At 50.4% G+C, this 14,593-nt stretch overlaps 1 protein-coding gene across 1 annotated transcript; it reads left to right on the top strand.

Moving 5' to 3' along the window:
* The first annotated feature begins 1,138 nt into the window (after nucleotides 1-1,138).
* Nucleotides 1,139-4,156, top strand: OCSTAMP (osteoclast stimulatory transmembrane protein). The gene is made up of 3 exons (XM_062589373.1): nucleotides 1,139-1,338; nucleotides 2,364-3,408; nucleotides 3,714-4,156. Exons 1-3 carry the CDS (start codon nucleotides 1,295-1,297, stop codon nucleotides 4,053-4,055), a joined length of 1,431 nt encoding a protein of 476 aa, XP_062445357.1. The 5' UTR covers nucleotides 1,139-1,294; the 3' UTR covers nucleotides 4,056-4,156.
* The last annotated feature ends 10,437 nt before the right edge of the window (nucleotides 4,157-14,593 follow it).

The following is a 14,593-nucleotide window of genomic DNA, read 5'->3' as shown; positions in this document are numbered from 1 at the left end:
TCGTTCAGCGAGGCAGGTGGCCACCGCAGGAAAGCCGAGCCCCGCTCGCACGTCCCCGGGGCCGGGGCCGACCTCGGGCCCTTCGCCCTCTCCCGCCCGCGGAGCCTGGGAACGGGCCGGCAGCCCGCGCGTTCCCACCGCGTGGGAAGGCTCTTTCAGCGAGGCCTGCCCGGCTCCAGGAGCGAGCCGCAATCGGCCGTGATGCCTCTGCACGGATGCGCTGCACCGGGGAGGGAAGCACCTGGCAAAGCCCCCGCACCCGGAGAGGGTCCTGTAAACCACGTGAGCTCGGGGCAAGGTGGGAAAAGCCGGGGTGTTTCGCAGGGTTTGCACAGCAACGTCTCTCTTGGTTGCTAGCTGGAGAAGGGCAAATCCTCTTTGCCGAAAACACTGGCCAAAGAGCAAACAGCCCCGGCCGGCCCCGCCGCCGCAGGAGCCTGGAGAAGGGGCAGCGTGCGCCCTCGTGCCCCGAGCCGGCTGCGCGTGGGCACAGCCCCAGCATGGCTCCGCCGCACCAGGCTGCTGGTGCACGCACAAAGCTCAAGCCAGGACCTCTAAATATTCATTACTTAAAAATCTTTTTGAATTAGCTAGGAGTCGGGAATCAGGCTGCACCTATGGAAGCGATACAGAGCGAGGCGCGTGCAGGGGCGCGTGTCGCCCCGGGAAGGGTTGCGAACGCTGCGCACGAGCGCGCAGCTGCAGAAGGACCGCCGCTTGGCCAGAGCAGGTGAGTAACTACCAGTGCAGGCTTTGCCGGGTCCTGCCCGCTGATGCCTCCCGGCTGTGACCGAGGTATGAAAGAGTAAAACTCCCCTTCTCTCTGCAGGCCAGAGAGGGATCCCAACCTCACTGCTCGCTGGTGGGCAGTGCAAGGAAGAGTCAGCTGGAATGAGACGTCTGATTTCCCAATAAGTGACAATAACACCCATGTGATACTTGTTCCGTGTTAGTCAGTCCCTAAGTCATTGACTCATTTTTTTCAGCTGCCTGTTGTGAAAAATTAGCCTTGGCTATAACAACGGCAAGACGCAAAGAGGTGTAAAATCTCACTGGTGTGGTGCATCCTGCACTGCCCTGTCCCGGCAGCGGGTTATTTCCTTGGGCTCTGCGCTCGGCTCTGCGCCACTCACATGTGGAACCACCAGCCTTTGCTGATCTGAATTGCTTTAAAATGCTTCTGTTTTGAGTCCTGGCTTCCTAGTGGTAACTGCCTCAGTTCTCTCCTGGGTGTCACAGCAGCTGTATCCAAGATCCTTTCCAAGTGCAATAAGGCAAGGCGCTTTCCTGGAGCATGGAGGGGTTACAAGCAAGACTGGGGCACCTTTCTGCAACTTGGTATGTAGTGTTTACTTTAATCTGTCTTCATAGCTGTTGAGTTCCTTTTTTTTCCACTGAAAAAATGAACTGACTGGATTTATCAGGCAGAATTCTCCCTCCAGGAGCAACTGAGATTGCTCCTGGCCAAGGGAGATGGAGATTGTCTGGCGGGTTTCACTGTGTGCCTTCTCCTTGGTAGCAGTCAGCCCCACAAGGTTGTGGGAGAGGTTTTGCATGTGCTGAGCAATAAAAATAAATAAATAAATAAATAAATAAAGGGAGGGGGAACCACTCCCTGCTCCAGGTTTTCTGGTCTCCAGACAGTCCCTTCACATCCAAGGCCTGAGAAATGGCATTCCTTTCCCAATGTTTATTTTCATTAGACATTTAAATAGCTCTATGGGACATATCCTGTCTGCCCTGGTCAAATTCTTACCCTTGGGGAGTTTCTCCAGCACTGGATCATCAATGCGAAACAGTATTTTCTCTGATCAGCTCTGTATTTCTCACCTTTGCAGTCCCTGATTTTAGCCTGGTTTCATGTGAGGAGGCAGGAAGAGCAGAAACTCCTGCTCTGCCTCCTCTCATCCACTGAACATCCTATACCCACAGAGCTGGAGCTAGTGAAAACGGCAGCAGCCAGGAGCAGAAGGAGCTGACTGCTCCCTCCTCTCCCCGCAGCATCTTCTAAATAACCAGGACCACTGCTGAAGATTTCATCCCTCTGAATGACCTCATTAGGATTTTTATAGAATGATATAATACTGTTCTGTGCTTACATTTGAGCAGGAGCAGTTGCACCGTCATTCGTATTTAACCTTTCAAGAAATGCCTTGAACTTTCCTGTCATATATCATCCCAGGGAAGATCTCAGTTGTAGCTGCTCAGTTTAGCAGGGAGGTAGAGAAGACGGAGACCAGAGGCATTTGGAGAAGAAAGTCATAAAGACCCATGAGAGACTGTCTCAGTAAGGTCCCTTAGTGAGTGTCTTCCTGTGTTAATACTCTGCTCTGCTAATACCCAGATGCTTCTTCTTTGTACAGGTTGAGAGTCTGTGTCTACTGTGAAGACTTTTTGTTCCCAAAGGTACATGGCACCATGGTAGAGCTATGGTCAGTTTACTCCAAGCCTGTCCCAGCAAATGCCAGAGAGCTGTTGGCCTTATTTCTACAGTGTTTCTGCATCACACTGGTGATAGGAGGCCTCTTTTACAACTGGATGTTTGCTTCCCTGGAGTATTCACGGCATCTCTCTGCTGCAATTGCAGTTTCCTTCAGTCTGCTCCTTCTACTGACCCTTTTCTTGGTGCATCCTGCCCGTTGTGTCTTCAGTATCACCATGCCTACTTTAGGTACAAAACAAGGTCGGAAGCTTCTCTTGTCTACCTGTATCATGATTGTGGCAGTTAATGTGACACCGAACATCATAAGTAACATTAAAACCATACTGCAGGTTATTGAATGCATCTGCAAGAACTCCTCAGAGAGCCTTTTGAACTCAACTGCTCTCTTAAGAGAAGCGTCCTGGGAGTTTGGAGATGTAATCCAAACAGTTGTTGATGACATTAATGCATGGAGGCCTATGAATGGACACTTTAAATTTGCACTACTTAATAACAGCACCTTAGTTAATCAGCAAATGCATCTTGCTGGTGAGAAAATCAGGAACAACTTTTTGGCAGTTGAAGCAGTGGTAAAAGATTCAGTACGAGCAGGCAACAGGGTAGTTGCTGGCTTCTCTGTGCTCTATCTCTGTTTTGAGTCCACTTGGTATTTGAAAAATTATCTCACCAACCTCCGCTTTGACAATTTTTACATCACCAAGAAACTGGAGCACTTATCCGTGGACAGAAAAGCGGCTCATCTGCTGACAGGCTCATCCAAAAATCTCCTTCGGCCAACAGGTCTGAAGCTGTCCCGGGAGGAAGTGATGCTCTGCCTTGCCCAAATGATGTTCCTTACTATAGTCTTGATGCTGATGCTGGTCATTGTAGCGATTGACCACTTTGCGTTCAGCGTGGCGGACACTGCGGTGAGAAAGGTGGCTCAGTTCTCGGTGGTTCCTGTGACTCTTAGCATCAAATACAGTGTAAGTGCCAGGTTCCTTTGTCCAGCCCATGAAATAAGGGTGTATGCATTTCCTTGTGAATCTTACGCTGTGGGTACCTTTTATGATCACTGTAATAGCAAATGAAGATCAGAGATAGGACTGGGGCTCACCATGCCGAGTATTCGGCGCACACACAACCTACCATTACTCTCGGGCAGCCTGGAGCACATACACACTTCAACGTCTCGGCCTTCCCACACCCAAACAAGCTGTAACAGTGATTTTTGTAGTAACCTGTTTATTTTGTTCATACTCCATTTAACCCTTTACCCTTTCCATTTCAGGCAAAATTAAGGACTCTACCCTTCCTCTGGCAACTTTTCCAGGTTTCTTACAGAGAACCATCAATTCAGGACTTTGAAAAAAGTTACCATCACTATCTGAGCTTCAGCTCTGCCCATTGCAGGATCAGCCCACCAAGGCCTCCCAATAACTCTGTGGTGCTTGTTGTTGGGCTGCTCTACTGCATCATCTTTGCCACGGTATTTCTGGAAACTTATGCCCACCGCTCGTGCAGAAAAATCGCAGCCTCCTTCTTTGAGAGCCAAGAGGAGAAGCGAGCACGCTACCTCTACAACAAGCTGTCCAGGAAGTACGAGGAGGAGAAAAACTCTGTGAGAAACTAAGGATCCAAGGACTGCCTGAGGCCTCTGGGCCGGAGCTGGGCACAGGCTTCTGCAGTGGGATCACACAGCTGCCTTCTCTTGGACAGTTCATTTTCCAGAGTCAGAGAAATGTTTGGAATCCAGCAAAAATATTTGCCAAAAAAGCTGATATACTACATCTCACATTCATGTGTTAAAAATAGGCTATATATACTTTTCAAAATCTTCAAGGTCTGGAGTCAGCCGTGCCAGCAATGGAGAAAATTCATACGATTTGGAGGATAACCACAGCATTAGACAATGCTAAAAGGGAAATATGTGGGAGTTGGGATGGGGAAACAGTTCATTTACCTTCCCCATCACGTCGCATGCCTGAGGAAGTACACACTTCCCTTTCTCTCTCAAGTTATCCCTTTAGGCAGCAGGAGAGGAAACTCATTTGAGTTAATTCATTTAATTTTTAGGGAGTTTTCCTTTCAGGCTTCATGCACAGAAACTGGATTAGTCCTTGGTAGATAATTCATCCACCAAAGAAAGTGCAGCTTCAGCCCACAGAAACAAATTCAAGACCAGTGTGAGCACTAGGTGCAGGTCCATGACTTTCTTAGTGGTGAAAATCAATACATAAGGATTTTCTGAAATGAAATTTCCTACCCTTATGTATTCTTCTTCTCAGGTTTCCTAATTCTCTGTTGTTATAATAGTTAATCCAATCCTTTCTGCCTCTGCAGCAACTAGGGGGCTTCTGTCATGAGGTGTGTTTTGTGTTCTTTTGTTTTGGGAAAGTGAAAAGATTCCCACGTGCCTTCTGAATAGCCAAAATTGTCTGGAGCCAGGGCTTGAAACAGCTGTGAGGAGAATAAAGGAGTCCTTTCAGCCTGGGAATGATCCCAGCAACTTGCTGCCTTCCAATAAGCACATTTCTTTAAAAGATTTTTGCTTGAAAACAAATCTTTTCAGGAAGAGATGCACATTAATCTTTCATCGTCCTCTAAGAAAAAAAATCATTAATTTCTTGGTCAGTAGCATCTGGGGAAACCCCCCCAAACAGCCTCCACTTCTTCTCCCTACCTATCAGCCCATGGAAGAGAAAACTCAGAAGAGACAGGTCAGAGTGGGAATAGTCAGGAAGGTTGTTTGGAAAGAGGGAGCAGGGTGTCTGGCAGAGCAAAGACAGTTTCTCTGTGGAGGTGGCTGCAGGAGTCTGTGCTGCGAGAGGTTGGCCCAGGCAATGAGAAGCATCAGAGAAGTTGTCTTGATCAAAGTCAGGTGCCTTTGCTGAAACTGCACCAAGCTACATCTTCCCATTGAACAGGAAAACAGAAAAATAAATAACAACTCGTAGGAAAAGATTCTTCTGAACCCAGGCTCGGCTGAGCACTAATGATCCGGGGTGGCTTAAATGAGCAAGGATAATTACACACGCAAGAACACCCTGGGAGTTTTAGTTGATAGAGCTGGCAGGACCCAGCCAGAAGGGACGATGCACTCAAACATCTGATTTTGGGTTAGCTTCTGCCTCCTTAAACCATTACAAATCCCCTTTCCCTTTCTCTGATTGAAACACTTAGACCTAGTGCAGGATGGAGAGGACTTGGGCTCACGTGCAGGAGTGGATGCAGCTGAGGAGAAGGACCAACTGGACTAAACACCACGTCAAGCCTCCTGTTATGTCCTCCTGATGGGTGCTGGCCAACTCTAACTCAGGACTGCTGTACAGTATGTGAAGCAGCTCCTGCAACACATGCTTTCAGGCTGCATTGCTGACCCCGTTTTGGAGCCGTTCTCGCTCTCTTCACTAGAGTTTGTCAGCCGCCACCAAATTTTACCCGCTAATTCTAAGAACTTTGTACTTCACAACTGAAAAACTCACTATTAGCTAAGCCCTGATTAGGGCAATTATATCTCCTTGAAAGGATAATAATCAGCGTGAGATACTGTCTCTCTGCCTGTGCCCTTGGTGACAGCCTTCATAAATCCTTCAGGAAGGAGATGTGTGCTCTCATTTCCATTTTACAGGGGAATTTGAGATCCAGAGAGACTAAGAACAAGATCTGATGAAGTGCTTTGCATATCACACCAATTTCAGTGATTTCAGTGACAGCTAACGGTGTGCCGCAGAGCTCCATTTGCCTGGCTGTATCTAGAGGTCAGCTCACCTGCCCTGTTTTGGACATCTGCCACAGACGAGGTGAATCATGTGTTTGAGGAGCAATCCCATGGCTCTCCTCTGCATCGTTATCTTCATGCAAAGGTTTTTAGTTTAACCAGCAGAGGAAGAATCTGGGTTTAAAAGGCGAAAGCCCAGTGAGCCAGGAGTTCTGGGGAGGAGGTGAGGGTAGGGAGGCAGATGAACGACTGGCTTTTGTCCCAGAGATGCCAAATTTCATTAATTAGAGAGGACAGCAAGAAATTTATGAAGTGCTACATGTGCAGCGCTGTGAAGTTTCATGTTGTTAGTGTCAGAAGGGTTTTTCACATAGGAAGGAAAATCTCTCTTTGATACTCATCACTGGTGTTTTGGAAGTGAATTTGTATTGATGTTAAAATCCTCACTGTGTATATTCAAGGCTAAATGAAGATAACATTATGCTTGAATAGCACTGAGATATCAATGCACATGAATAGATGTTATGAGTATCGCAGCTTGAGGTTGTGGGATTGTGCATAGCTTATATAGGTAACTGATGAATCCTTTTTGAGGAAAAAAGGGATGTTAAAGACTGTCTCTCTGGCATTATGCCACTTAACCCACAGCCCTGCTTTTCGAATAAACAGCCAAACCCAGGAAATTGTGGCTAATGTGACGGTACCACAGGCGACCCATCAGCAAGCGTCACCACGCAGTCATGCTGTTGCAGAACAGGGAGTTGCCAGAGTGGCAGGTGCTGCCACAGGCCGGTTGTCACCGTCTGGTTTCCATGGCCAGCCTAGCCCAAGACCTGGCCAGCTACTGCAGCCCATGGGCTTGGCGTGGGAGAGGGACATGCCGAGCCCAGGAGAGGTGGCCTGGCTTTGCAGTGAGGTGTGGATTCAGCTGAATTACTGTAGAATTTCCTCATGTGGAGACTGCTCACTACGTTGCAAATACAGTAAGAAGCCCCATGGAAACAGCTGAGTGACGTTTCTTCTGAGCACCTCTCAAGACTTTTCCTGTTGATTGCAACACTTCATTCAGCTCAGACCCTCAGCAGCATTAAGTCAGCAGATCCATACTTGGCACCTTCCCGCAGCAGCCCAGGGCTATGTTGCTTTTCCTCTCTGTTTCTGGTAAGCCCTTCAGCTTTCAAGCACCACATGTGTGGCATGGAGCTGGGTTGTAGAGGTGTTCAGGCTAGTTCAGAGAAAGAGCAGGAGCACAAAATGGTGATGCAACTTAATGAGGCCCAACCAGACCTTGCTGCAGAGCGTTGCACGGGCGGCAGCTGCACGGGAGCAGCAGCACCCGCAGCTCTGCCACGGCTTGAGGTGCTCCTCCTCGTCATCCCTCCCTGAACTTCCCATCTGGGCATCTCCACCTCCGCTGTGGCACACAGGCTGAAGGACGTATCTGGGTCGTGGGCTGGTGCGTGGGCAGTTCAGCCAGCACTGTACAGCGGCGTTGCTGCTCCTTTGGGCTTAGTCGAAGGCTAAACCGGAGCACTCGGCTGGGACGGCGTGAGCCAGGAACTGCACAGGAAAGGGGAGTGCGAGGAAGGGCTGTGCAGGACAGTGGGCCTGGCAGGCAGCTGCAGAGTTGAGGTGGCCGTTTTTATGTGAGCACAGAAATCGCTTGCTTCTGCAGCATCTTATGTTGCTGCTGAACAAGAAGAATTGCTTTCACTGTTAGCAGAATTGCTTCTCTGAGTAACCCTGACAGCTTAGAGCCAGCGAGCCCAGCCCAGCCCACACCACGCTGCCAGGAGCACCGCTGCCCAACGGGGACATGGTCTCAAATGTTGACTCCTACGTACAAATTCCCTATAAATACACAAAAACTCCAAGGAGTGATTCAGTAGCAGTGCTCTCTGTGAGTTTGCATATCTGATTACTACTGAGATGAGCCAGTCTGAGACTTTCGCAAGCTGTGCCCCGTACAAGAGAGAACTATTGAGTTAGCATTTATTTAAGCGTGTGCTTTGTGCTGCCAGGAGAAGCCCCACGTGCAGGCAGTGCCACCGCGCTGGGTGCTCCACAGCCATGGAGCGAGGCAGCTCCTGACTTCAGGCATTTGATTTTTCGATAAAGATGGGAGACCAACCTTACAACCAGTTGGTTAGAGAGAAAAGCATCTTTCAGACAGCAATTCTACACGCCTTCCCCCAAGGACAGCCTATTCCAGGGCCTTGGCTAGGCTGAAGGACACTAGTACCAGAACAAGAGAGGTATGTAAAAGATACAAGATCATCTTTAGAGGTAAGAGGTGATAAACAAACCCATATCTAAGTGCAGAGGTTGCCAGAAGCTGATTTGAAGCTGTGCCACAGAAGAGAGGTCAGCACTAGACTGTTCTGAACTGGTACTGTTAAAAAGCGACTGTTTCCTGCCCTCGGACCAGGAGGGTAAATTCATGAAGCCACAAGGAGAGCGGCACTCCTGCACCCAGCCACCCCAGCCATCTGCAGCCCTCCTGCTCTCTCCTGGGATGCTCATGGGGATGATGATCCCGCTGGGGATCTCCCAGAGCTGGCAATGTGGTCCAGGGCCCTCCAGGACAAGTATCTGGAGAGCAGGCAGAGCATCCCATCATTCCTAAAATGATGGCAGACCATTATATCTAGGTAATTGCCATGACACATGATACAAAGCGGGAGCAGGTGGCACCGCTGGCTTTTGGAACCTTGTTCTTTGGAGCAAATTCTTTTAAAGACCAACATTTTTTTTCTATGGAGGAACCAGAATGTGTTGAAATGAGGTGGCAATCTGACACAGCTGCACTGAGGATAGGAGCAATTTGCAGTTCATAGGGAGAGTTTTCCTCATTCTTATTGTGAAACAGTTTCACTCTGAACTCCGTGCTTCATATTTTGCAACTGCAAATTTCCTAAAACTGTTCGTTAAACTGTAGCCTTCGACCTTTAGGTAAAGGAATGGAAACGAAGAAGCAGTGCTGGTTATTGGAGGTGACTGCTGAAAACCTAGATGTCAATGTGCAAGCCCGTATTTTAGGCACCTTACTAACTCCCTTGGTTTTCAAAACTTTGTGCACATACTGATTCCAAAGATAATAGGCATTTTGACAACCAGCTCACTTTTCAGGCTCTCAGAGAAGCTCCAAGATGCTTGATTTCAGCCATTTATTTCAGTGCTGCAACACTATGGATCACTGGGGCCGTGAAATGTCCTGAAGCACTGCGATTTATGAAAGCTTGATGAAATTTTCATGAAATAAAGTGAACCAGACCACAGTTTGTGCTCAGGCACCCCAGCCCTTTGTATTACCTCCCAAGCACTGAAACAGAATCACTTCTGGGTTTCTTTGCAGATGAGGACTGAGGAATTGAATTCACTGGAAGAGATGTTTTCAGCATGCAAATATAAGTATGAAAAAGGTCCCCCATTGCTGCATTTTTCCTATTTGTATGCTGTCCCAGTCTAACTTTCTGTAATTCCTCATCTTATTTAAAAAGGCAGGAAAAAATAAGCTTTATTTCTGTGAAGAGATAGAAGCCAACTCTGTAAATTCATTTCCCATCAGAGAATTTGAAAAAAAAATTATTTAAGTCAACAAAAAGTTATGCTTGAAACATAGTGCAAGATCTTAGGGGTAGGTGGCCACTGGGTTGGAGGAGAGCTGGGAGCGAAGCACCTGCCAGAGAAGCAGCCTGGGGCTGCCTGCTCCTTTCCTGGTGTTGCATTCCCGTTATGGCTTAGCTGCGGCAATATGACCAGGGAGATATTATCCTGGGCAGAGGGTGATGCATGGCTTTGATATTAACTTACCCTTTGAAGCAGGTTGAAAAACTGAAATGACTAAGTTCAAAGGCTGGAAGCGTCTTCTTGCATCAGTGAAAAATATGTCATGACTGTTCAGGCAGTAAAGCAGGGACTCTGAGCGGCAGGAAGGAGCGAGGCTTCGACACGAGGCTGCGGAGGGCTTTGCTAGGCTGGTCTCAGCTGTGCTTCCCTTTCTGCGTGGGAGAGAAACGGCTCCACGTGCCTGATCCTTCGTACTCTGTGCTTCCAGGGCGTTTGGCAAGGCAAAATTTGCAAACTGAGCTAGATGGGAGTGTGCGTGGGAACTTTGGTCCCACCTGGCTGCGTCCTAAAGGGACACCTAAACCTAGCCTGGATTTTCCTTTCCCAGGAGCCGATGAGGTTGCACCCACTGGCCCCGGCGACCCGGAGGCCCGTGGTTGTGCTGCCCCCATGCTCACGCAAGGAAGGAGCTTGCTCCCTGCACCCTGACTGCCGGTCTGCGCCGAGCAGGGCACCTCTCGCCCCTACACGTACTGGCGGTGGTAAAGCCCATGACTGCTTTGGGCGATGGAGTGACTGAACACGCTGGCAGAATTAGTGGGTAAGGCACGGTCGTGCAGCCCCGAGGCGTGAAGGGGCGTGTTGGAGACCCTTGCCACTCCGTGGCAGCAAGGACGGGGATGGAGGCTTCAGCCAGAAGTGCTCCTGCACTTCAATGCCCGGGAGATGCTAGGTCCTACAGAGCAGTCGATCGCTGAGGTGTATTTGGCTCATCGCCAAGTGAGCAGGACAGCCCCTGGGACAGAGCAAAGCCAGGGGCAAGCCTCTGCTTTGCTACGACTGCCCTGGGCGCGTGAGCTTTGGGGCTTCGGGGCTGAGATTGAAGGGATGATACGAAGCATCTGCAGTGGGAAGATGGGCTGAGGCTGATGCATCCCAAAGCCCAGCCCTGTTCATTTATCCCGAGGGAATTTTTTTCCCCGCCTCTCAGCTCCTCTGCGCACCCGGTGGGAAGCTGTGGCTCGTTTCCTGTCCCCTGAGCTCTCCCTGAGCGGAGGGTTTCACAGCGGCGGGGGGTTTGGGTGTCCTCCGCAGGGCCAGACCTGGACACCTTCTCCTCACCTCCGTCGGCAGAGGCCCTGCCGCGTGCAGACCGGGACAGCGAAGCGAAGGCCCTGCTGCACGCCGGCGCGTTCGGTCGGCGCGGGCGGCTGAGACCCTCAGCGGGCGCCAGCGCCGGGCCGGGCGCGCGCTGCCCGGAGCGGTCCTCGTGCTCCGCGCCCGGGTTAATCCGCCGCGCGCCGGTTGTTACAGCACTGCAGCGCTGACATTTAGATGTCACAGAACCTGAAATAACTCGTAATCACAGTCAGGTCGTTCTGCCGGGGTTTTCTTCTTCCGCAGCCTTGCACGGAGCGCTTTTGTCTCCCCCAGCCTCCCCTCCGCTGCGGCTCCGGCCGGACCCCCGGCACCTCGCCCCCGCTGACCCTGCTCTCAGGAGCGGCTCGTTTCTGGCCCTAAGCCCCCGTGCCGTGGGTCTTACCCCACGTGCCGCCTGTGGCACAAGCGCCGGGGCAGGCAGCGCCCGAAGGAGAAGCCCGCGGGCGCGCGGCTCGGCGGCGGTTAACCCGCCCCGGCTCCTCCGAGCCCCCGCGGCGCCGGCGCTCCTTCACCCTCCTCGTCCTGCCTGCCTCGGCTCCGCTGGGGTTTTAATCGCCCGGGCGGGATCTGTGGGGGTCTGGCACGGGCGGGGGGCCTCGGTTTGCTGCCGGGACCGCGCCACCGGCTTCAGTCCGCTGCAAACAGCCCAGTTCTGCGATGCTGGGGTCACAGGCCGGGCCAGCGGCAGCACCCTCCCCCGGCTGCTGAGATGCTCCTTTTTCTGCTTCAGGACTCATTCATTTCCCCCATGCGATGCTTTGTCCTGATCTAGTTGTTCCATGTATTTTTTCCCCTCAATTATTTCTTTGAAAACTGCCACAATCCAACCCCCCCCTCCAGCAAACTAGGTGGGGAAAGCAGTGCGCGGCCCCTTGGACCAGCCAAGCCCTGGGCAGGAAGGCAGCGCCGCGGGAGGGGGCCGGGGCACGGGCGGGCTGAGTCCGCCCAAGAGCGGCCGGCGGCCGGCCGGGGCGGGGGACGCGGCAGCGGGGAAGGCAGCCCCTGGGCGCGCAGGCCGGCGTCTGTATTCCCAAGCACGGCAGAAACGCGCGGTGTGCAGCACTCATTTGGCCTTGCTCACGCCGAATGCCTGCAGAAATGAAGGGTTTAGAGTGAGGCGAAACAGGCAGCTCAGAAGTCATCACCAATTACTATGTTAAAAATTGTAACAGCGTATTTCCATTTGGCTGCTAGGATGTGCTGGGTTTTGCTATGTCTAACTCAGGTCATACTGGGAGCTCACGGGAGATGCCCAAGAACTTTGCACTTAAATACGTCCTTGCTTGTCTTTGAGCCCAATTTGGTTTTCACCCACAGCAATCTGTACCGCCGCCTGTTTCTCCACAGCGATCGTGGCTTGTCGCCTTCGAAACCACCGACAGCGGAGGTGATGGAGCATGGGCCTGGGCAGGCCCCTCTGGGCTCTCCTGGAGCTGTGGCTCGCTAATTTTTACATGCGTGTAGCAGATGCCCCTGTTGCTTTTGCATCTTTGTAGTTTTTGGACAGCTGTGTCTTTGCTCGGGTTTGATCTAGCAGGACATTAACCCACAAGCACCCAAAGCTATCTGCTCCTAGGCTGCGGCTCTGAAACAAGTCAAGGTGACGGTGACAGACCTTCTCCCTCCTTTGTCTTTCTGAGCCAGCAATAACTATTGATTTTAATAGACTGACTCATACCCCTCTCCATCATAGCACTTGTCAGCAGCAGAGCTCAGGCTGCGCCACAGAGCAGACAAGCACCTTTTCTCTGTTTCTTGCTGAAAGCCAGGGGTGCAGTGGTGGGAATAACTTCCCCACAATTGCTCAGCAATTCAAAATTTGGCAATTCTCCCCAAATTTGGCGATACACTCAAAGAAAACTATTATTTGTGGCATTTTTGTGATTCATCTTCTCTCCTTTCACCAGCACCAAGCTCGGTGTTCAGAGGCAGCCTCCCTGCCCCAACTCTAACTGCGGAAGTTTTATGGGTTTAATATTTGTGGTTATGAAACACCAGAGAATGGAGAGATATTAGCATAAATTCAGGCAAGAGGATCAATTACTCTCTGTTTGGTTTATTAAACATGCTAAACCTCAAAGCTTTTTTTCAGTTGGTAGAGCTACCTGAACTGCCTACAGATGCTGTATGAAATCTTACAGATGCTGTAAGAAATGAGCTTTATTAGTGGTCAAGGGAAGTAATGAAGCTGCCTTTGAGCTCCCATGAGCACCAGCCAACCTCGCACAGGGGTCTGCGTATCCTTCTCCTTTCAGAAGCTGCCCTTGCCAGACCTGCCACGATTGGCCAGATCATGTCTTGAAAGTTATAAGTTACTGAAAAGAGAATTTATAATGGGAAATGTTAGTCTTTAGAGAAAATCTTAACATTTTGAGAATGTGTAGGAAATACACAGCTGTGCACATTGCACATAGACACCTGCCCTTGTATACACAGTTGCCTGTCCACATGCCGATTAGGTACCTCCTCTGGGACTCAGGTGAGAAGTGAGTTCCTTCAGCCAGATGATATAATGTTATTATTACTGATGTGCTAATAATTATTGACTTGTCAGTGGCATAAAGCTAAGGATCAAGGGGAATGATTATGCATAATGATCCTGCAGATTATCATAGATAATCATAGAATCATAGGTAGGAAGGGACCTCTGGAGGTCATCTAGTCCAACCCTCAGCGTACCCCATATGGGGATTGAACCCGCAGCCTTCGCATTAGCAGCACCACCCTCTGACAAACCTTCTAGGTTTGAACCAATAAAAAGTGTTTCTCCAATCTCTGCAGGAGCTTGTTTTATTTTTGCTTCCTGATCCCAGACAGGCAGTTCCCGGAACATGTTTGAGGAACCAGCTGAGCTGAAATACCACCTCATGATGTTTACTCAGGGTTTTGTGTCGCCTTCTCCTCCCCTCTAACAAGCATTGCCACCAAGGCTGCAGCTCCCCTTTCCCTGTATTTTGCCGTAGAAGATGTGCCAGGGATACGCTGCACAGATTTCCCGGCTAGGAAGCATGCATGACTTTCTGTTCATCTCTCTCAGTACCGCTCAGCTGACTGCTTGCAACGCACAGCAAAGGTCTTTTTGCAGAGTTTGCAACAGGCTGCTGCTGGGCATCAGATTTGGGCTCAGCCTGCTGCACGGCCACACGATGCTGCTGAAGGCCGTGTCCAGCACCTCACTCGCAAAGGAAAGGTGAGGAAAGGGGAAACATGGTCTAGCGGGTCAAGCGCAGGACTCAAGCCAGCTCCCACAGCTCACCAGTTCAGTAGGCAGCAAGGTCAGAAGGAGGGAGAACCCTAAATCTGCTGGAAAGAAGAGGGAAGGTGGGGATAGGAAAAAAGTGAGAGCTTTGTGGGAAAGAATAACTGATTTGAAATAAGTACCGATCATTTTTAATTAACACACAAAAAACAGGCACTAATGATTTTATATCTGAGGCCTTGGTTGTCCCTGCCACAATCCGAATCTGGGACCCCACCAGGACTGCTGAAATACAGCAACA

The sequence above is a fragment of the Rhea pennata genome, chromosome 16 (genome assembly GCF_028389875.1).
Source record: "Rhea pennata isolate bPtePen1 chromosome 16, bPtePen1.pri, whole genome shotgun sequence".
Taxonomy (NCBI): domain Eukaryota; kingdom Metazoa; phylum Chordata; class Aves; order Rheiformes; family Rheidae; genus Rhea; species Rhea pennata.
The sequence above is the reverse complement of the archived record's forward strand: the minus strand, read 5'-3'. Positions and strand labels throughout refer to the sequence as shown.

Bases quoted from the DNA above. Each gene is read 5' to 3' on its own strand.
- OCSTAMP (XM_062589373.1), top strand. From the start codon at position 1,295: ATGGAGGGGTTACAAGCAAGACTGGGGCACCTTTCTGCAACTTG. The intron at 1,339-2,363 runs GTATGTAGTGTT...TTCTTTGTACAG, and splicing joins GGGCACCTTTCTGCAACTTG to GTTGAGAGTCTGTGTCTACT. The intron at 3,409-3,713 runs GTAAGTGCCAGG...TTTCCATTTCAG, and splicing joins CTCTTAGCATCAAATACAGT to GCAAAATTAAGGACTCTACC.